The sequence below is a fragment of the Macrobrachium nipponense genome, chromosome 18 (assembly GCF_015104395.2).
Source record: "Macrobrachium nipponense isolate FS-2020 chromosome 18, ASM1510439v2, whole genome shotgun sequence".
In the NCBI taxonomy this organism is placed as follows: domain Eukaryota; kingdom Metazoa; phylum Arthropoda; class Malacostraca; order Decapoda; family Palaemonidae; genus Macrobrachium; species Macrobrachium nipponense.
In genome coordinates, this window is record NC_087211.1 from 21,561,592 (window position 1) to 21,585,964 (window position 24,373).

The 24,373-nt window shown below is 40.5% G+C and overlaps 2 protein-coding genes across 6 annotated transcripts in view; one reads left to right on the forward strand and one right to left on the reverse strand.

Moving 5' to 3' along the window:
• LOC135196916 (tRNA-uridine aminocarboxypropyltransferase 1-like) overlaps window positions 1–24,373 on the forward strand; it is a 173,250-nt gene that overhangs the window by 49,952 nt on the left and 98,925 nt on the right. The window lies entirely within an intron of this gene.
• LOC135196915 (succinate-semialdehyde dehydrogenase, mitochondrial-like) overlaps window positions 1,715–24,373 on the reverse strand; it is a 253,138-nt gene continuing 230,479 nt past the window's right edge. For all 3 annotated transcript variants that reach the window (XM_064223738.1, XM_064223737.1, XM_064223739.1), the window contains 2 exons: window positions 24,121–24,343; window positions 1,715–1,943 (listed from right to left, as the gene is read on the reverse strand). In XM_064223738.1, coding sequence (XP_064079808.1) covers window positions 1,741–1,943; window positions 24,121–24,343 — 426 coding nt within the window. In that variant the 3' untranslated portion in view covers window positions 1,715–1,740. The remainder of the gene's footprint in view (window positions 1,944–24,120; window positions 24,344–24,373) is intronic.

The following is a 24,373-nucleotide window of genomic DNA, read 5'->3' on the forward strand; positions in this document are numbered from 1 at the left end:
TCATCAGTAGTTCAGCATCTCCTACTTTCCCAAACCTTTCAATTCTCAATTGTTCTTGAAACCTTTTATGTTGGCCTTACAATCTAGACTCAGTTTTTTCCCATCTGTCCAACCACCTGTGGTGTTTGCACATGGTAACACAGCATTCCGGGCTTTAAATAGTTAGGCTATGTGTAAGTTTTAGGTAAAGGAAAGGATATCTGGGTGTACATTTGCACCTGAAAAGTGTTTTAATAATTTACTGTATGCGAATTACACCGTTAGTATTCGAAATAGGATACTGTTATTATTGTTGAATGTAAGCTGCCTTTTCGGGGTGGCAAATGGAACAGCCAGACGCAAATTCCATTAAACAGATGCTAAACCAAGTTATGTCATATTGTATCTGGCTGAAACGCACTTAATTAAAAGTATATACTTATATACTTACGTGTAATGAAGAAACACTTAGCTTAGTAGCAGAGTAGGTGGTCCAATAAAGTTGACATCTTGCCGTAGTGAACAGCGTAAGACACAATTTTCCTACCACTGCATCCGGCTGTTCCATTCGCCACCCCGAAAAGGCAGTTTACATTTAACAATAATAACAATATCCTATTTCGAATATTAACGGTGTAATTTTCATACAGTAAATTATTAAAACTCTTTTCAGGTGCAAATGTACACCCAGATAACCTTTCTTTACCTAAAACTTACACATAGCGTAACTATTTAAAGCCTGGGACGCAGTGTTACCATGTGCAAACACCACAGGCAGGTGGACAGATGAAAAGAAATCGAGTACGTATAGTGGTGTGAAGGTAACCTGAATGTCTTATCCTCTCCATTGTCAGCCCATTTACAGTAACATAACTAAGTCTTTCCTTCTCATCCATTTCTTAGTAGTTCTTATACATGATGGAAAATACAATTTCTTACACCATTTAAAATTATCTCCTATGATCCTGCTGTTAGAAATGCATAGTAATGAAATGTATTGCTAAAGATGATCTGAAATACTGTATTAGGTACACTGCTATCACATTTGGCTTTCCAAATTTCTACCCGATTTGTTTTGTGAATGCAGTTCATTTGTTTAATTATTTCCTTTTTTCTTTCTAGTTTCATGAGATTTTAATAAATTCTCTAACAAAAATCATGATAAACTTGTATACAGCTAGCCCAAACCAGTATGTTCATAAATGACAATAAGGCAAATGTATCAACTATAGAATTTGCATATCACTGCTAAGAGGAGGTACCAAAAATGGAAACAAAGTTCAATTCAATATTACAGTGTAAAGGTTTACCTTTGTCTAGAAATGTAACTCAAAGGCCTCATTAAACTAACCTACAATGCTTAGTAATAATACAAAGTAATGTAAGGATACTCAACCATACACTAAGTCACTGATTGAGAGGAAGAGATTGGGAGAGTGTATGCATGGGATACTTCACTTCTTGTTGCATTGTCAATCCATTCTGGTTATGATATCACTACTAGCTTATGGTTTACCTGACTTATCATTACCTAATTTATCAAGATCTAACGAACTTTATCCTTGCATAACTTTTATTAGTTTTCCTCTTTTTCAGCAATTAACAATCCCTATAACTTTTTGAATCTATCATAGATCTTAGCTGTCTTTCCTTCATCTCTCTATCATTAGTATACAGGCCAAACACTGACACTGAAATGTACCATATTATCTCCAGGTAAAAATGAACATGTCTATCATTTTAAACTACTTTTATTTTTTGCTAAACACCAAAAACTATAAATTTCAGGTTGGAAAAGTCATCTAGCCCATGTTTGGATCCTTCTACGCCGAGTCCTGAGAACTTGATACCTCCGAAGGGTGCTTCGCATGTTGATATCATAGGCTCGTTGATTCCTATCATTCCTACTTCTAGGGCCTCTGCTACCCTCCAAACTTGGCTAATGTTGTTGGAATAGAAGTAACCTGTTTGAAAGTACAATGGAAAATAGTAACCTACTAATCCAGGCTTCTTGCATGGCAGCTATATATAGCCCTGGGTGAATAATTTTTTAACCCTCATACACATGGAGAAAGGCTTTCATCTCATTATATTATTCTATATCTTTACCTAAGACCTTAAAAATCCATCAAACATCTTTGTAGTGTTCATATGTTTCATGAACACATGTACCTACAACATTTATGAAAACTGTCTGATTTTTACACAAGGGATATTAATGCATGCCATATCAAAAACTCATTATGAATACATACATTTACCCATGAAAATTAATTTTGCATAATTCCAGTCTCTAGTAATATGAATTAATTCTGAAAATAGATTATGTCCTATATATACGTATATACGTAAAATATACCAGAATTTTTTTTTCAAACCAAACATTTATAAAGCTGACAAAGCACCCTTGAACAACCACATGGTTACTCAAATTATAAATCTCCAAACACTGATTGTATAAAGAATGTCTTACAGGCAAATTGGACAATTTCAAATGGAATGGTCACACAATCTGGAACACAATTGTCCCTCTTCACTGCTATTGAGCAAATCTAGATTATATAGATAAGCCATTAAAGGATAACATGGGCCAATGTCTGATATTGGGTTATTTCCTCCACAATTGCCAAAATTCTAGACAATGGGGCTCACAACACTAGAGACACAAACACACACACACAAGTCAAAGCACAGACAGGCAGTTGCTTATGTGGTTCACACCTACAAACAAGGAAAGCACACTAGTGACCCTGTACCCCAAAAGTCACTATTAATTGTTCATACATTTGGCTACTTGAGAAGTACCAGCCCATAAGGGTAACACTATGCTACTGGAGGCGAATTATAATTGGGGAAGGGAAGGAGGGGTGGGGGGGGGCCAACAATCCTGCAGCAGAAGAAACACAAGGGCAAGAACATCCAAAGGCATCATACAATCAAATTGGAAGATAACTTAGTGAACATGCCCAAGTAGACATGGCTGCAAACACAATGGAAGAGTAAGGCTGGCTCAGGTCTACTTGATAGGATTTTGTTTTTCGAGATTCAGTGAGAGCTGAAGAGTGCCAATTTTGTGCTGCATTTTTCCAGGAATCTCTTCAATCTTAAGGTAGATAATATTGTTGACACTGCTTTTCATATATTTCCTATATAAAAAACTAAAAAATGATAATACTCAAAATCCAGTTCACTTGTTTTCACCAAACAAAAATCTTTAGGAAGTACCTCTTTAAGTATGCCTATGCATGTGTGTGTTTATGTGATAAAGTGCATGAGCACGAGTGCAGAACCCTCACATTAACTTGTTAATTCTAAAGTCCTTCAAATTTTAATACATGCCAATACATTTGAACAGTTTAATAGCAAAACTGGTAATTCTAGGTCAAGACTATCAGTATCTAAATATTTTTTTCATTTGCAGAAGTTTATGTGAGTAAAAAGATAACGATTATTAGAATTAGACATTAGTTAGATGAGGCCACTGAGTCACATACATAGCCTCTCATACGGACTGACATACATTGCCACTCGTACAGATTGCCCAAAGGAGTATGTCTCAAATGAGAAATAAAATTTAAGAAGTTGTACAGCTAAGGCAAGAAGAGACCAAAGGGAATTGATATAACTAAAAGGAAAAATATGACTGTAGTTTGATGGAAAACTAATTACTACCCAAGTCTTATCTTTTCTCTCCTAATTTCTAAACACAGCTGTGACTAATTATAACTGACAGACCACCAAGTACCAAATTCACTGCTTAGGTCAACAAACACAAGAGTAGGTTTATAGAAATGTGTCCTGATCTCTCCATTCTCACAAGAGTTAGAAAGCTTGTAAAGTTAGCGAAGAAAAACTTAAATAACTGTAAATGAGAGAGAGAGAGAGAGAGAGAGAGAGAGAGAGAGAGAGAGAGAGAGAGAGAGAGAGAGAGAGAGAGAGAGAGAGATAACAGTATATAAACATCTTTATATGACAAGTTAGAATAGATAATCTATCATTCAAATTTAATGACACCAATTAAAACTAAGTACAGTGGATTCTAGATGATAAGTTCCATGCAATTCTTAGCATTCCAGTAAAAATGTAAACATCTTGGGTGCATATTGAGGGTTTCTTACATAATAATAATGAGCAAATTTTTTGAAACAAAATCATGCCTCATCTGAATGTAGCCGTCCTACTTCCATGGTGAGAAAGGTTCAAGGAGAAATAGGATATGCATGTGCACCAAGGTACCATATAATGTATTACTGTGTAACAAGACAGGTTAAAATGTTGAGGCTACATAATCTAGTCTAGTTAATTTGTAATGCAATACATTATTCTAATACAGATATTTTCCATATCTGTAAATAAACCCATGACCCAAGGGGTCATTGGCGAGTTAGGAGAGTGATCAATAGCCATAACAGGACATAAAACTAGACCATGCCATGCAATGCTTGCAGTGGCCTGGTTTGCATTTATCTGTATTGACAATTGTCTTGGAAACAGGTCACAACACCTTCCATGAGAAGTTGGTGACCTATCACCTGTAAAGGAAACACATGACTTCCGAGTCATATGAATGTATCTATTATTTTTGTAATACGCTGAGATAGCTATTGTCAGCTATCGATGCAACTCTCTTGAAAAGTTAGTTCGCTCATACTTCTCCAACAGAGAGGTCATCTGACCAACCTTTCCTATACTCCTGTGAGGGAGTTAAATAAAGTTGTTAAGAAGTTAACTCAGGAAGTTTGAGTCATCTCCCCAATTCTGAAGAAGAACAAAATCTACTTGATGTCGCTTCGACGAGAAAGAGAAAGGGAACCAGAATGCTTGCGTATCACAGTCACAAGAATAGACATATAACTGATCGCTGTCCTATACCATTGTAAGTGGTGGACCGCCGACAGTTACATTATGGTGGCAGCGTGTCTACATCTACCGTCTACCGAAACAAACGGAATCATCGAGAATGTAACTAATCAGAAGTAAAACAGAAGGAACAGGATCTTCAATCAACATAGGCAACTGTAAACATCCTACGAAAACTAAGAAATGTCCTTCATCGAGACATATTCAAGCAGCTAAATCAACGTTTAGAGAATGACTTTCATCACATATCTTCAAGAATCAAACCGGACGTGAATGCAGCATCGGATCTTCAATGGGAAGCGAAACATTCAACAAATAAACAACGCACGACCAGAAGTCAAGGCGAAGATATTGGGTCAACCACGGAGCAAGTCGAGAGAGAGAGGCTGTGACGTCATCACAACACAACAATCTTCCTTCATTTATACTAAAGCTAAGTACATCCTTTATCCATTCAGGTTTTGTCAGTGAAGTGCTTTACATCACGAGTCGATCGTCCATTACTCCTGGGGTGAGTTATACGTAATCTTAATCTTCCTTCATTGCAGGAATCTATCTTCAACTACGAATTCTCGCCTGCAGAATTTTTTTTTCTCTTTGTTGCTAATTTCTCTTTCTTCCAGAAGTTCTTCAGAAATATCTTTATCACATTATCTGTCTTTAATATTATCATTTCTGGGCTCAGCTCGTGTCGGCCTATGAAAGGATCCTTAATATCATTCTTTCTAGGTAAAATTAATCTAAAATTACCAGAGAAAACAAAATTAAGAAAATGTCAGTAAAACTGACTCGCTCACTCTTTAAAAGAAGTGTCGGTATGAGAATAGGGGCGAGTGGGATCACTACCACGAGACATTCACCATTTAGACCTTCCAATCAAAATCCCCACTAGAGAGAGCTGATACCAACGGGCGATGCGGCCGCTACTACTACTACTAGGGACGCCACGGACAGCAGCGCCCCTAGCAGTTATCCTTAATTATTAGCGGTAAGCGTTGTACGCATTTTTTGCTCGTGTGCTAATTTTCTTGGATTTACCTCCTTCTCCATCATGGAACGTGCTGCCATCGCATCGGCTAAGTTAAGTGCCTCATAAGTAGTATTTTACCGTATTTTAGTCTTCCAGGGACCAGTATTTTCCTTCTAATAGGTCATATACGGTTTCCCGGTCGACTCGTGGCGGCGCCATGCTGCCTCATGTTAAGAATTCCCGGTCTTCCATACTGGGACTTCTTATACTTATGGGCTTACTATATCACGTTCATCGTTTTTTTACATCGCCTTTTTAGCTAGGTTAGGCCATTTACCAATTCTCTTAGTTTGGTATTTAGGGCTATTCTGTGTTTCTGGCCCAGCATCCCGGCTCTTGCTCTTCATCGGCTATCGCTGGCTCCGAGTAGGCTTCTGTTCCTCGGAACAGTTTGCCTCCTCCTGGGCTTCTTTTTCTTTTACTAAAAGTGTCTTTTCCATCTTTACGATGTAATTTTAGTTCTATTTAGGGTGTTAGGCTAGCCTAGCTGCATGTCCCATGTATTGGTACAGCCTGGTTCTCGTGCCCTTCCACGGTTGTGTTGCTATCGCGGCTTAGGCCACTTGCGGTCACGTGTTCCATCGCACCTTACCCTTCCCCATCCCTCCCTACCAGGTATAGGGAGGGGTCTGGGGGACCCCTTGGTTGCCATGACAACCTCAGTAGCCTTCCTCCCTCCTTCTCTGAGGAGGCCAGGGGTTCTCCCCAGCTGGGGTATAGGGCGACCACTTGTTTCGGGTACCGGGTCACCGAGCGGGTAGTTGTTGGGACGGGGAGGAGTAGGCCACCCCCCCCTCTCTCTCTCCCGCCGCGTTACGCCGGGAACCCCCCCCCCCCCCCCAGTTGCTCAGTCCACCTTTCCCCCACTATAACGAACGGAGCCTTCCGCCGCAGCCGGGGCACCTTTGGTTATAGTTCGCTGGCTCCGCTCCAGCGGGCGGGGTGGTCACTACTAGTGGTCTATGGCTTGCCTACTATATCCTTCCCTTTTTTTCCCCGCTACCAGAAGAGAGCTTGCTTCTTACCCGGGCACTCTTCTAGTAGACGGGGGGAAAAGTTTAATATTTATTTCGTTATTTTTAAGGATATACCCTAATTTTACGATGAATTTCTAGAATTATAATTGTATGTATACCATCTCCATCGTTTTCCGTCGTGGTTTCATATTTCACCACCACATCTGGTTGGATTCTTTCTCTTGTCTCCGGCGTAGCCTTGGACAAACTCCAACCATCTTGTTACCACACGTATTATGGCGGGCTTCTGGTTTAATCTAACTTTCTCGCTCCGGCATGCAGCGGAGCAATTGTTAGGCTGTAAGTGTTCTCCTGATACTTAGGTATCTTTCCACTTACAGGCTACCAACTGTCAGGTCCTAGGGTGCAATGCGACTTTGTACGACCCCTGAGCCCCACGATGAGTGCAGATCTCACCCCCCGCCCCGTGTGCCACGACTCACAACGCCGTGATCGTCTGGCACCCGGAAGCCTGCGCCATCTGTTACGACCTTGTCAGTCAGCTGGTGGGGGGGGTAAGTCGATTGTAGACTTCTTTATCGTATTACTAACAACACTTAGTCATAAGCTTGTTAACCCCCGTCCCCGCCACTAGAAGCTTCATTTCACCTTCTCTTTCAGGCTGCCGGTGTGAGGGAAGTCGCCCTAGCAACCCTGAAGGCTTGGGTGGGCGGCTTCGGGAAGAACGCCGCCAAGGGCCAGCCATACATCTTGGACAAGAAGCTGGCCGTTCAGATCTTCCCCGGCGGCAAGTCAACAGGATATGTTGACCCCATCTCTGCAGCCCCTCTCATCGCCTCCATCCAGCAAGAGGTGCAGCAGTCGTTCGGGGCCGTGGCCACTGCAGGAGACGGTCCCAGACGTCGCAACCTTGGACCTTAATATTGAGCCTATGGCGGTAGGTGCGGAGGATTTGTTGGTTGAGGTAGGTGTGTCGGGTGCCCAAGGTCTTTCCTTGGGCGCTCCTGAGAAGATCTTCTCCTGTCCCTTCTTCTACTGCTTCTTTCCAAGGCTTTTCAGGATCTGAGATCCCTGCCCGCTCTCCCGCTCTCTCTGTACCCCCAAAGGTGAAGGGACAGAGAGAACCGAAGACCCTTGTTAAGACGACTTCTAAAAAGTCGTCGTCGTCTTCTTCAGCTAAGAAGTCTTCGACTTCCTATGCTGACGCAGTGAAGGCTAAGCCGAGCTCTTCCTATTCAAAGAGCTCTAGAAGCAAGGCTTCTAAGGAGAAGGCTCGCGCTCCTGCTGAGCCAATGTCTTCTCCGGCCTCCACCGCATCCACTCCGGCAACGCCGGTTGGAGTAGTGGGACCTAGCACCTTTGATCCCACTGCTTTCTCAGCAGTGGTGATGCAACAGGTAGGAGAGATGGTAGGCTCACAGGTCTCCGCCCTCGGAACCAAGTTCGAACAGATGTTCGCACAACTGTCGAGCACTTTGACTCAGTCGGGCCAGTCCATCCAAGATCTCTCTAACAGAGTTAGAGAGAATGAGGACCGAGTAGCTGGGCTTGCTCAGGCTCCTCATCCAGTCTCCCCAGTAGCAAGTGCTGGTATTCTCCAGCTACCACCTTATGAGTCGCTATCAGCCTTCTCCATGGAGAACCCATGGAGAGTGGCCGCTTACGCTCCATTCAAGGACGGTATGATCTCTGTCCCGGAGTGTGGAACTCGAAGGATTGAGGACTTCGAGTTTTATCCTCCGGGATTGACGCAGCCTTGCATTGGATATGCTAGGCTGACCGTAGCGGCCCTCACTAGGGAGGACAAGATCTCCAGAGAGAACGTGCTCTATAGTAGAGAGCACGCTCAACGCGAATGGGTTCACTGCCTTGAGGACTGGGAGTGTACCAACACTAAGCTCCAGGCTTTCAAGAGTCCTTTTACTATTTTTGCGACGGAGGAGGAGGCTTCTCTTCCGTTCGCTACCAAAATAGTGGAAGCGACTCTTCAGGCAGTCCTCAAGGATGAGCCCATGCCACAGCTGAGGGAAGCGGATTCTACTTCTCCGCTCTTTCCAGCCTTCGGAGAATTGTGGGAGAACTTGCCTGCCACTTTCACGCTTGGTAAGCTCAAACCGGACTGTGCAATGGACCAGTTTGGCGAAAAGCTCCCAAGGCTGCCTGATTCCTTGATCCAGGCAGAGTTCGACGCTCGAACTAGGTTTGGCAGATCCCTCAATTCTCTAATTATCACGGAGATGGCTGCTCTATCGTATGGCACAGAACCTCTACTTAAGATCTGGCCAAGTCCCAGCTTCAAACGGTTCAGACGGATGCTTTCGACTTCTTCAAGCTAGGAGGAATTGCCGAAAGCACGTTCTGCAGGAATGCACTATTAGGCACGAACCTAATAGACTCCTGGCTTCCAGCATGTGGTAGAGCGGACCTCTTCCCAGAGTCCGCTGTAAATGAGGTGCACCACGAGGCTGTCTAGGCTCAACCAGAGCCTTAGAGCTAGGTGGGGTATCTCCTCTAAGAGGAAACAAGAATCCGCCCCCGCTGCTGGTAAGAAACTAAAGAAGTCTGGTAAAAGGTTCCAGCCTTACCAAAAACACCAGCAGCAGCAGCAATTCGTTCAGGCCGTCCCAGTTATCCAACAGGGACAACCTTCAACCTCGAAGCAGACCCAACCCATCCTCCTGTTGTCTCCTCAGTCGCAACCCTCGACCTCCTACGCACTCTCGCCGGCCTTCAAACCCTATGTATGAAGGTAATGGCTTACCCTCCCTTTAATAGGCAGTCGAGAGGTAGCAGAGCGAGAGGCCACTTTCGCCAGCGTGGCACAGGAAGAGCGGCAAGGAGTAGGCAGTTCAGAGGAGGGCGTGGAGGTCAACCCGCCCAACAACAGTGAGGCTCCCCAGGTAGGAGGGAGGCTGTTCCTTTTCCGTCACAGGTGGGGGTTCAGCAATTGGGCACAGAGCATAGTGTCCAAGGGATTGGGTTGGAGTTGGATCAAAGATCCCCCTCCAATCAAATCATTCCATCAAGTACCATCAAAGGAATTGACAGATTATGCGGAGGAACTCCTTCAGAAAGGAGCTATTGCGAGAGTCAAGCATCTAAAATTTCAAGGTCGCTTATTCAGCGTGCCAAAGAAAGGCTCAACAAAAAGAAGGGTAATCTTAGACTTGTCAAGGCTAAACTCTTTCATTCGTTGCGACAAGTTCAAAATGCTTACCATCTCGCAGGTAAGGACCTTACTTCCTCGTGGAGCCGTCACATGCTCCATCGATCTTACAGAGCATACTATCATATCCCTATAGCCAGACACTTCCGCCCATTCCTAGGATTCAGACTAGGAAATCAGACATTCTCATTCACAGTGATGCCCTTCGGTCTGAATGTAGCCCACCCCCAGGGTATTCACGAAAATAGCAGAAGTAGTGGTGCAACAATTGAGAACTCAGGGAATAATGATAGCAGCATACCTCGACGATTGGTTGATCTGGGCACCAACAGTCGAGGAATGTCTCAAAGCCACGAAAAAGGTAGTTCAATTTCTGGAACATCTGGGGTTCCAGATAAACAAAACGAAATCCAGACTTACTCCGGAGTCTCGTTTTCAGTGGCTAGGAATCCAATGGGATTTGTCTTCCCACAATCTGTCAATTCCAGTGGCCAAACGAAAAGAAATAGCCAAGTCTGTGAGACAATTTCTCAAATGCAAGCAAACATCAAGGAGAAGCCAGGAAAGAATCCTAGGTTCTCTTCAGTTTGCTTCAGTGACAGATATCCTCCTGAAAGCAAGGCTGAAAGATATAAATCGAGTTTGGCGATCGAGAGCAAACGCCAAATCTCGAGACAAGTTGTCAGTAATTCCACAGATCCTTCGCAATCAACTCCGTCCATGGACAAAAGTAAAGAACCTGGCCAAACGGGTACCCCTTCAATATCCCCTTCCAGTGTTAACCATTCACACGGATGCCTCCCTGTCCGGGTGGGGGGATATTCTCAATTCAAACAAGTTCAGGGGACTTGGTCAGTTCAGTTCCGCCAGCTCCACATAAACGTTCTGGAAGCAATGGCAGTATTTCTTACCCTGAAGAGACTTCTTCCCCCGGAAAAGTCTCATCTAAGACTAGTTTTGGACAGTGCAGTGGTAGTTCATTGCATCAACAGGGGAGGGTCCAAATCCAAACATGTGAACCATGTCATGATAGCCATCTTTGCACTAGCAGACAAACACAAATGGCATCTGTCCGCCACTCACCTGGCGGGGGTAAGAAATGTGATAGCAGACGCTTTGTCCCGGTCGGTCCCTCTGGAATCAGAATGGTCCCTAGACGACAGGTCATTCCAGTGGATATGCCGGAGAGTCCCAGGTCTCCAAGTAGATCTCTTCGCCTCACAAGCGAACCACAAGCTCCCTTGCTATGTGGCCCCCAACCTGGACCCTCTGGCTTATGCCACGGACGCCCTGTCGTTAGATTGGAATCAGTGGAGAAAAATTTATGTCTTTCCTCCAGTGAATCTTCTCTTGAAAGTCTTGAGCAAGCTGAGGACTTTCAAGGGACTAGTAGCCCTGATTGCTCCAGACTGGCCCAAGAGCAACTGGTATCCTCTGCTTCTGGAATTGGGTCTCCGACCTCAACGGATTCCCAATCCCAAGCTGTCACAATCAGTACAAATGAGGACTGTGTTTGCTTCCTCAGGAATTCTTCAGACCCTAACTTTATGGACTTCATGAAGTTTGCGGCTAATAAAGATGCTAACATTGATCCACCAAAACATCCTCTTCCTAGAATCAGATAAGAGAGAGTCAACTATTAGACAATATGACTCAGCTGTTAAAAAATTAGCATCCTTCCTGAAAGAATCAAACACTACAACCATGACAGTTAACTTAGCTATATCCTTTTTCAGATCATTGTTTGAAAAAGGTTTAGCAGCTAGCACTATTACTACTCATAAATCGGCTTTGAATAAGATCTTTCAGTTAGGTTTCCAGATAGATCTGACTGAATCTTATTTTACGTCTATCCCTAAAGCCTGTGCTAGACTTAGACCTTCTCAAAGGCCTACTACAGTCTCATGGTTCTTAAATGATGTCCTCAAACTAGCATCAGATACTGACAACTCGTCTTGTACATTCATAATGCTTCTTAGAAAGACATTATTCTTATTAAGCCTAGCTTCAGGAGCTAGAATTTCAGAACTGTCGGCTCTATCCAGAGATGCGGGTCATGTGGTTTAATTCCTCCCCTCAGGAGAAGTTCTGCTTGCTCCGGATCGTAGTTTTTTGGCTAAAAATGAGGATCCTCTTGCAAGGTGGGCTCCTTGGAAAGTCATCCCACTTCCGCAAGATCCTTCTCTCTGCCCAGTATCAACTTTAAGAGCCTTTCTATCTCGTACATCCTCAAGATCCTCAGGTTCTCTCTTCATGAGAGAAAAAGGTGGTACTTTATCAGTAAAAGGTATTAGACAACAGATCCTTTACTTCATTAAACAAGCCAATCCTGATTCATTTCCAAAAGCACATGACATCAGGGGAGTAGCCACCTCAATTAACTACTTCAACATATGAACTTTGAGGATCTTAAAAAGTATACTGGATGGAAATCTCCGACAGTCTTTAAACGTCACTATCTAAAGTCCTTAGGAATCTTTAAAATTTTCTGCAGTAGCAGCGGGAAACATTGTTTCTCCTGATACTGTATAGTAGTCATAGTATAGATCCAGGTCTCCTTTCTACCTACCTCGTCCAACATGCCTCACCCTATCGCCATGCTACTCGGATACTCTAGCTTTAGCCGTTGAGATCATATTGGTGGATTGTCCCTTATTTTTTCGCTAGGGACATCCACACTATGTACTTATAATGTACTTCAGTGTACCTACCCTTATTTTTAAGCTAGGGTAGGACACAATGTGTTTGTATATTATGTAAATACATTATTTAAGTGAATCTATTTTGTTAAATTGCACTGCATTATTGTATTTTACTATGTTTACTATAATTTAATTTTAAGTACTTTACATTACTGGCTTTCTTTTATGTCATTGTTTAGAATAAGTTAGCTTTAAGTACTTAGTTTATATTCTGTAATAACTGATTCACTTATATTATATCCCTCTTTTTTACAACTGATTTTCATTTGTCCTTTTTCCCATCTTGTCTGTTTCTCTGGTACTCTTTCATAGGCCGACACGAGCTGAGCCCAGAAAGTGGAGTTTTGACGTAGGAAAAATCTATTTCTGGGTGATTGGCTCGTGTCGCCCTATGAAACCCACCCTGTATTGATTGCCCTCCCTGCAGGACAAGATGTTCATAGATTAAGGATAACCGCTAGGGGCGCTGCTGTCCGTGGCGTCCCTAGTAGTAGTAGTAGCGGCCGCATCGCCCATTGGTATCAGCTCTCTCTAGTGGGGATTTTGATTGGAAGGTCTAAATGGTGAATGTCTCGTGGTAGTGATCCCACTCGCCCCTATTCTCATACCGACACTTCTTTTAAAGAGTGAGCGAGTCAGTTTTACTGACATTTTCTTAATTTTTGTTTTCTCTGGTAATTTTAGATTAATTTTACCTAGAAAGAATGATATTAAGGATCCTTTCATAGGGCGACACGAGCCAATCACCCAGAAATAGATTTTTCCTACGTCAAAATCCCTTTTTGGGGGACTCTGGTATTATCTGCAACACCTTTTTTATCTTATATTGAATATGCGTTTACGCAGTGGACGTTCGTATCTATACAGTGTTGGTAAAACAGCTAGGAGTTGTATCAGTCAGAAAAAACATGAATACAAGAGGAACACCTACACACCCAAAAACCCGGAAGTAACATTAACTTGGTTCAGGACACTAATTTTTCCTATTCAGGGTCCTGGAGGTAAATTTAGCTATGGGTTCTTTGAGTTCTACGCGTAATCAAGCCTCTATGACTCAGCTTAATGTTGTAGAACGGGCGGAAGTAATTGCCGACCGGCTAAATGAATATCAAGATAACTTACGTAACCCCACTTGGGTTACAAGAGCCAATATCGCCGTGAAAGATTTCATACGGTTGATTTACCTGACATGCATGACAGTTATGTTGCCTGAAGCTTTAGTACGGTGTTTTGACAAAAAGCTAACGCCCGACAGTACGGAACTAGATGTGTATAAACAGATCAAAAAGCACATGTCTAAGTGTACTGACCTCGATCCCTTGCTTACTCAAGTTTTTGCAAAAAATGAAAATAAGCCACAACAAGTAAACGTAGTTAATAATAATCAAGCTGCAGGGATGACTTGTTACAATTGCAAGCGGCCAGGACACATGATTTCAGACTGTAGGACGCGTTATTGTTCAATTCATAACAGCTCCACTCATTTATATAATCGTTGCTTCTCCCGAAATCAACAGCAGAATCCTAGAAACACGCAAACCGTTGCCAATGAAAACAAGAAGAAGAATCCTCAGTACTACAAGAAGAAGCAGACGAACAGCAACGCTGTTCAACATCAGAAACAAACAAATCGTGCTTCAAGTAACTCTGTTCCCGGGCCGTCTAGCCAAAACTCACAAGGTCAGACGAATTTTCCGAGTGTGCAAAGCAAAGCAAATACCACGTAGTCAACTCCAATGGGGGAGAGGATGATGTTGGGTCATTCATATCAACATCTTTTGTATCAAATAACCAATTTAATCATTTACCAGATCATTGTGAGACAATCGATTTTCGTATGAAACACACGGCCGAATCCAAAAAATCAGTGCAGGTTCCAGTAGATTTTCAACAAATTCACGCCATAATAAGCCAAAATGAATTGCGCCCCACATTACATGCAGTAAATTTAGAGCACCGATCCTTCACACTGTTTTTTGATTCTGGTAGTCCACGTAATATCATGGATTTGCGGACTCACCACATGTCGTTTTCGAACTTCCCTATAGAGAAGTCCGGAGTAAGGCTCTCGGGTATTGGAAATAATGAATTAAATGTGGTAGGAGTAACTCATATTCAGTACAAGGTCGGTAAGCACACGTTTACCGATACCTTTATCGTTGTACAAAACATTGATATGTATCCAGCTGTAATTATAGGATAACCGTCTATGGGCACTCAAAATATTACCTTAGCCCCTGCCAAACACGGCGTGTATATCAAAGGAAAATTCTATAAGTCTTCTAACACCTTAAAATCAGTTTTGGACAAAAAGGAGACATACAATAAAACAGTAACGTACGTTGAGGAACCAATCACTTGTCTCATGAATCAAGAAATAATCCATGCGACCCAACAGAATTCTCGCTCACCCGTAATATCAGCTTGCACGCAAACTCTCGAGCCGAATGTAACTTCGAATATATTAGTGCGAGTAAAGAAAACTTTGCCGGGATCTGAAATGTTAATCCTTTCCGACACTCTGAAAACTAATGGATTGTCCGTCACACAAGCCATAATAAAGTTGGCTCACAACAACAATGTAACATTGAAGTCTGTAATCATTTGAATACCACTTTAGTAATCCACAAAAATCAACATATCTTGGATGTGGAAGTTTATAAACATCGCATTCTTACCGTCGCTGAAATCAATCACGCTGCAGTTGCGGATGAATCCCTTTTGCAATCTATTAAAAGTAAAATCAATAAAGACATTCAAGAAGAGGAAATTCAGCAGAAATTTCTTGATCTTTTAACTGAATATCATGATGTTTTCTCCACTACTGAGGGATCCTTAGGAAAAACGGATGTCATAGAACACCAAATAAGGTTAAAAGACAAGCAGAAAGTTATCTAAGTACCTTCGTACAGACTCCCTATGAAATTCCAAAATGAGATAAACGATGAAGTAGGTAAAATGCTAGAGGAAGGAGTCATTAGGAAATCGAACAGCCCTTATAATTTTCCGTTAATAGTCGTACCGAAAAAAGATCGAACTTGGCGTATCTGCGTAGATTTCCGTCGCTTGAATGAGGAAACGATCCCTGATCGATTCCCAGTGCCATGTACTGACGATATTTTATCTTTGTTAGGTCAGAACAAATATTTTACCAGTTTGGACTTACTTAAAGGCTTTCACCAGATACCTTTAGAAGAAGAGAGTATCCCATACACCGCCTTCAGCACAGCCAGGGGACATTATGAATTTTTGCGTATGCCTTTTGGTTTACATTGCACCCCAATAACATTTACTAGAATGATTAACATAGTGTTTGGAGACTTGTTAGGGGATATCCTACATGCCTATATGGACGACCTTGTAATCTTTTCTAATACCTTAGAAGAACATCTAAATAAACTGGAGCTAGTGCTACAGAGACTAAGACAGCATAATTTAAGGGTAAAGATAAGTAAGTGTGAATTTTTCAAAACAGAACTAGTCTATTTAGGTTTTACGGAGTCTAGTCAAGGTCTTAAAGTAGTCCACGATAAGGTGTCGGCTATCCGTAACTTTCCGATACCTACTAACGTCAAGGGGATACAGCAATTTCTGGGGTGTAGTGGGTACTATAGGAGGTTCATACGCAACTACTCAATAATAGCTGCTCCCCTAACCGATCTTACGAAGAAGGGCGTAGATTTCATATGGTCTGAGAAGCATCAACAGGCGTTTGATACCTTGAAAGATGAACTGTGTAGTTCTCCTATATTAAAATTTCCTGACTTCGATAAGGAATTCTTTATTGCAACAGACGCCTCAGACCTAGGAGTAGGTGGGGTATTGCTTCAGCAATATGACAAACAGTTTTTCCCTATAGCTTTTTATTCACGTAAACTAAAACCTTCCGAAAGTAAATATGCGGTAATAGATAAGGAAGGGCTAGCTATTGTTAACTCACTAGTGCATTTTAAGTTCATAATATACGGTTATCCCGTCAAGGTTCTTACTGATCATAAGCCCCTAACCGACTTCTTTAAAGGCTTTAGTCACAGTCCCAAACGAACTCGGTGGCATATGATCATCCAAGACTTTGGCGCGAGGATCGGGTATCTACCTGGGAAAGCAAATGTCATTGCTGACGCATTATCACGCAACCCCGCGTCATCTTGTACGGAGCCATTAGCTGAATTAATAGATATATCAACATCCATGCCTATTGTTAAAACTGTATCTGAACAGGAAGACTTGGGCTGGAGCATTGAACTAATACAGACTGAACAAAGAAAAGATCAGCAATTAGAAAAAATAATAGATGCTTTGAACGGAAATCCTAATGAAAAGGAATATATAAAGTATACGCAGCAGAATTATATAATCGAGGATAATATTCTGTGTAGATCCATGACAAGGAAAACCCGCAACACACCACAGGTGACTAATGACCAGGTAGTAGTACCAATCTCACTTATACCAACTGTCTTAAATTAGTTGCATGCAAATCCATTACATGGCCATCCAGGGTTATCTATCATGTTACAGAAAACCAAATCATTATTTTATTGGCATACGATGCTTACAGATATAAAAAAGCACATAGCTAATTGTCGCACTTGTCAGGAAAACATAGGGCACACGAAGACACCTGTCAGCCTAGGGGCTTATCCCGTGCCCAATCAACCCTTTGAAAGAGTATACAGTGGTACTTCAAGATACGAAATTAATCCGTTCTGAGGCGGCCTTCGTATTATGAGTTTTTCGTATCTTGGAACGCATTTTACATGTAAAATGGCTAATCCGTTCCAAGCCCTCAAAAACACCCCAGTAAATTATATTTCCAGGCCTAAAACACATGTTCTAGGGTTACAACACCGATCCGACGGAAGAAATATGACTCCAAAAAGGCAAAATACTGTACATACTTGAGTAATATTCAACTACATGTAATGTTCAACCCCATTTTTACTGCATATATTAGGACTTTAGCATATGTCCCTTAGCAATAAGCCTAGCCTATGTTAGCGGTTGCTACTGTAGCCTAGTCTATGATTCTGACATCTAAACCTAAGAGCTAAAAGCTTAGAATATGCCAATAAAATGTATAAATAATCAGTATGTACTCATTTCAAATAATTATTAATTAATCATTAACTATAATACACAAACAAACAAAAAACAAACTTTCCAATCGATTGTTTACATTCAGCTCTTACCCGTCTTACGAGTATCGAACGAGCGCCAAGCAATCATTTTTCCTAGCACACAGTAAGCCATAAATTGTCATTAGTATCTCTCTTCAACTAATGAAACTACCAAACAGTATAATAACCATTCATTTCTATTCTTTATTCTATCTTACCTAATGGAGATACCGAGTTACTGACAGCTATAATGAAACGTATACGTAACGTAATAATAAAACGGAAGAATTCTAAAAAATACGTACTTATTTGTTGGCAGTCTGATTTATTTTATATTTTATGATATCTAATTCACAATTTTTTTTATTAAATGTATTGCGTGTACTCATTTCAAATAATTATTAAGTAACCATTAACTATAATAAACAAACAATAAAAAGCTTCCAAACGTCTGTTTACATCCAGCACTTACGAGTATCGAACGATCGACAAGCAATCACTTTACACAGTAAGCCATAGATTTTCATTCTCTCTCTTCAACTACTGAAACTACCAAACAGTATAATAACCATTCATTTCTATTCTTTATTCTATCTTTACCTAATGTTTTTTTTTTTTTATTAAATGTATTGCATGAATAAGTTTTTCAATTTACAGCATCCTTTTACCAATAGAATACTTAAAGCACAAGGGGTAGATGCTGACCAATAGGAGAGCAGGACCATATGGGGTGACTAGCATCAGGAACCAATGGGAGAGCGGGAGGATGGTGGCGAGTTTACTCAGTTGGCGGCGCGGGAGTTTTAAAATAGTTCTCGGTGGTCCGGGCGAATCTCAGGACTTTACAGCAACAACCTTTCGCATCTTGAAAACTTTTCGTATGTAGAGCAGTAAAATTTTTCGCATTGGCTTTCGTATCTCGAGTTTTTCGTAAGTAGAGCCTTTCGTATCTCGAGGTACTACTGTACTTAGATTTATTAACAGGGTTTTACGAGTCAGACAGAGGAAATAAGCACCTCTTTAGTAATCAAAGATGCCTTGACTCGATATACAGAACTGATAGCGCTTAAAACTAAAACCGCAATCGAATGCGCTAGGAAGTTTTACGAGTGCTACATATGTAAACATGGAATTCCACACATGATAATCTCTGACTCGGGTGGAGAATTCAATAATCATTTCCTTAACTCGTTGTGTGAATTCCTTTGCATAAAGAAAATCAATACCATGATCTACCACCCAGAGTCTAATGGGCTAGTGGAAAGAGCAAATAGGAAGGTTTTAAACATACTGGGATATTGCCATACCTGCGGTCCTAAGCACTCTTAATCACTCATATCATGTGTCTATTAAAATGTCGCCGCACGAGGCACTGTACGGTACCCCAGCTAGAACGCCTTTCCATGTATTTACGCCTACAACCAATTTATCAAACCCTCTAAAGGATGTTATGGATGCAAGCATAAGTCGATATAATATACTTCGTAAGAATTTAGAAGAATCACAAATCATAAGGAAAAGAAATCATGATAAAATAGCTAAGCCAACTAAAACATATACCGAGGGTGATAAGGTATACATACAAGTATATGTACGCAAGGGACTCTACTACAAACTGACATCTAAGTTTGAAGGCCCGTTTAACATTTTAGAAATATTAACGGCCAATAGATTTAGAGTTAAAAATGTATCCCATCTCATTGATAAGAGAATCATACCACTGGCACACATAAGAAATTAAAAGAAGGGTAGAAAGGAAGTGAGGGAAATTTTTGTATCTATGAAACTTGTATAATAACTTATGTATATATATTTGTATGTAAACATTTTTTTTAACATGAGTAATTACATATATTTTACTCATTGCAGGTTTCCAAAATGAAGCTTATATTGTTAGAAGTGGTACTGTTCGTTCAGACATCTTTGTCGTGTGGGAAGAGCGCTAAAACAAAAAATATACATTTTTCACATGGCACTATTATTGAAAGAACAGAAGACGTTTTCATTACAGCAAGCAATATAGTTATAGAAGTTGATATGCAAGCGATTTTCCTACTAGAGGATGACGTCATTAATTAACCTAAAGAGCGACCTGTCGAGGTTCGCTGAATCGTTGAATCAATTGCACTAACGTCATTTTCCTTTTAATCCAGAGATTTCGCTAGCACGAACACTAAGCGTCGCGGAAATGTTATCATACGACTTGCAAAACAAAACTGCCGAGGCAGAAGGTCTGGCTCGAGATCTGCTGATGTGGACTGTGCGACACAATAGCCTAGAAAGACGCAATCCGTTTATCTTTGCTGCACTAAACATCTTTGGATCTGTTGCAAGTTTAGGCTTAGGAATTTCAAATCGTCTTAAAATTAATGATCAGAATAAGAGAATTGAGTTTTTGCAACATGAAAATGAATTAGTTTTTTCAGAACTTCGTAAACAATTATCATCAATTAATCAAATAATGAGTTTGGTGAACGAATATTCTAGTAATATCGATCAGATTATGGAAGTGCAACTTGCTGGCAACATTAGCATATTATGGTTCGAAAGTAGATCATATCCGTACCAAAATTTTACATTTTATTGAGAAATCAAAAGACTATGTGGAAGCTATCACGCTAGCCACAAGGGGTGTTTTATCGCCACATCTTTTGCCTATTAAAGATCTGACTTTAACTTTGGAGAACGGACGGGAGAAACTGGGTTATGTTCCTTTGTTAGATGCTCATATGATAGAGTTTTATTATAGTTTAATATCAGTAAGCGTTGAAAATTACAGGATCATGATTACCATTCCCTTTGATTCTTCTGATGCCTGGCAAGCATACAAAATCGCACCGTTCCCAACTTTCATGACGAATAACTCAATTCCAGTAATATCCAATCTGACGGGACACGTATTGATTTCCCATGATAAGAAAACATACGTACAGTCATCAAGGACTTAGATAAATTCACTCACTGTTCAGATGCAATGAATAATAAAGTTTGTACAGCTGACTCCTTTGAATTCCATCATATATCAATGGATTCATGCGAGTTAGGTATAGTGCTAAACGGTTCTCTCTCCCATACACACGAAGGTTGTCTGAAAAAACTTTATCCTTTTGACGATAATGAGTTCAATTACAGGCTGAACAATGGATCGTGGATGCAATACGACAAGGAAGGATTTCAAGTCTCGTGTCCAGACGGATCAACGGCCTACTCCCAGATATTCGTCGCCGCTGATGGATGTATCGGAACGTCAAGGAACTACACGATCCGCGGAGTTAACACTATCATCCGAGAACGGGCTTACTTCGCGAATTTCTCGTGGACAAGCACTATTATCCCCGCCTTACCTCTCCCATACAACGCGAAGGTGGCTCATCGTTTGACGCAACTAGCTGAGATGGACCACACGTCAAGGACTTATGCCGAGGAGAATCTACGTTTCTACGTGTTGCTGGCCGTGATATGTGTTACGGTAGTGATTCTCATCGCCGCTAACATATTTGCTTGGCGTAGGTTGAGGCGAACACAGATGGATCTTCAGAGGAACGTCGTGCCATGCCCAGACAACACTCCTATCGCGCTAAAAGCGTTTACTGTTAGAGCTATTTGAAATTGGCCATTTCACTTGACTCGGAGGAAAATTGTCTGGGATTGAGTTGTGTGTGAAAAGCGGTTCGTACGCTGGCAATATGTATGACAAGAAACTCCGAGACATTGCATTCCATTATATATCTGTATAATTATAAATATGTACAGTTAAAAGTATCTTCACGGGCACCTAATAAAATATTGAAGCCCTACATAGTAAAATGTCGGTGCGTGTACGTACCTGGAATCTATATCTTGTGCACAATCATATGAATTATATATCTATGTATATCCTTATCCGGTAACACCTATTCTTAAACAGTTACCCATTATCATATATGAATTATGTATCTTTATCGGGTAACAACTATTCTTAACCAGTTACCTATTATTATAACCATTCATGTATACATGCTAACCTTTTATCTTATATGGTACCACCTTTTCATTTAATAACATTATGCATTTTAGAATGTAATTCTTATGTCATGCAATTATCAGCAGAACTATAGTACTTTCTGTTGTGTATGTATCCTCATGACTAACAGTATATACAACATATTCATATGCATTTATCTTAAACATGGATCTGTATTTTCCATGCATTATTCTTTACTTATGAGTATGTCTATTATGTATGTATTTCTTATGTCATGCAATTATCAGCAGAACTATAGTACTTTCTGTTGTGTATGTATCCTCATGACTAACAGTATATACAACATATTCATATGCATTTATCTAAACATGGATCTGTATTCCATGCATTATTCTTTACTTATAGTAGTCTATTATGTATGTATTTCTTATGTCATGCAATTATCAGCAGAACTATAGTACTTTCTGTTGTGAATGTATCCTCATGACTAACAGTATATACAACATATTCATATGCATTTATCTTAAACATGGATCTGTATTTTCCATGCATTATTCTTTACTTATGAGTGTCTATTATGTATGTATTTTTATTTTACATATAATTTTTGCATATTATTAATTAATCACTTGATTATGGCTATGACTAAGATCACACTCCTATGAAACATATTTAACGTAAGTTTTATGTTCAGTGCTTGGCTGGTAGCTGACCGAGCTAATGTAATGCAATACATTATTTTAATACAGATATTTGCCATATCTGTAAATAAACCCATGACCCAAGGGGTCATTGGCGAGTTAGGAGAGTGATCAATAGCCATAACAGGACATAAAACTAGACCATGCCATGCAATGCTTGCAGTGGCCTGGTTTGCATTGATCTGTATTAACAATTGTCTTGTAAACAGGTCACAACACCTTCCATGGGAAGTTGGTGACCTATCACCTGTAAAGGAAACACATGACTTCCGAGTCATATGAATGTATCTATTATTTTTGTAATACGCTGAGATAGCTATTGTCAGCTATCGATGCAACTCTCTTGAAAAATTAGTTCACTCATACTTCTCCAACAGAGCGGTCATCTGACCAACCTTTCCTATACACCTGTGATGGAGTTAAATAAAGTTGTTAAGAAGTTAACTCAGGAGGTTTGAGTCATCTCCCCAATTCTGAAGAAGAACAAAATCTACTTGATGTCGCTTCGACGAGAAAGAGAAAGGGAACCAGAATGCTTGCGTATCACAGTCGCAGGAATAGACATAACTGATCGCCGTCCTATACCACTGTAAGTGGTGGACCGCCGACAGTTACAAATTGACTAATCTCACAAGGAAACTGAAGTTCACCAGACCAAGATCCTCTGCTACACCATTTTTTGAGGCAAGACAATACAGCAGCATTAGGACTTGAGTTCCTACAAGTCATGGTTTTGTGTACTGGATCCAGATTTGGATCACCACTCAAATCTAATCAGTTACTCATGCTAACAGACAGACATGTTCGGACAAAGAGACAACAAACTTGACACATTGGCTCAGTAATAAATTATCCACTGCTTTTCAAGGGACTGCTGAGAATATGTGGTCATGGAAAACAGGCATAGGATATGGGAAAGTAATGCAATGGAGAGAGGAGGGAGGTGGCAAAGGACTGAAACAGGGTATTTAAGTGTAGAATATGGAAGGGTGTATATTGCAGGGGAAAAATTGGAAAGTTGTGTGAGTCTGGGAAAAGTGGGTTAGTGGGACAAATGAAAGAGAAGTAAAGATGTAGCAAAGAAGGGATTTTTACACAAAATGATTGTCAGACATTAACTGGATGGTTTGATGAAAATATTGGAACCATAAATATGAAACATTGCTGATATGGCAAATATTTTGTAAAAAAAACTCATCACCTACAGTAAAAACCCATAAGGCAACAGGTGAGTTATATGCAAGTTACTCTGTATATCCTGATTCTGATTTTGTCTGTGTATGGCCTGTATATAAGCTACATATGAATACATGTTATGATACGTCTCCATACTGGTTAGAATTGGACACCAATCAATTGGTTCTAAAGAGAAAACACTCACTATACCAGGTATAATAATATAAAAAATATAAAATATTACAAACAGTTTAACACCCTTATAATTAACTAATATGAACTACAGAATACCACAATTTCTTCAAAAATCAATATTTGTAAAACTGTGAACAGAAAATACTAAAATCGGTCAAAGTCTTTATTATTTATGAAGGTTAGTCCCACATTTTCTACCTTAAAAAATGGATGTAAGTTTAACGAATTCATAACTTCACTACTGACTGACCTGCTAATCCTCTTTGGGACATGTTTGCTATTTTAATGACTTCTTCTTCAGTACTAAACTTCATGATGGGAGCTACTGGGCCAAATATCTCTTCTTTGGAAATAGGCATTTCTGGTGTAACTCCTGTTAGTATTGTTGGGCTGTAGTACAGGCCCCCTGGGGATGACCCTCCACAAACCAAATTTGCTCCTGAGGCGACTGCTTCTTTGACTAAGTTGACTAGCTGTAAAAATACATCTATATAATATAGTGA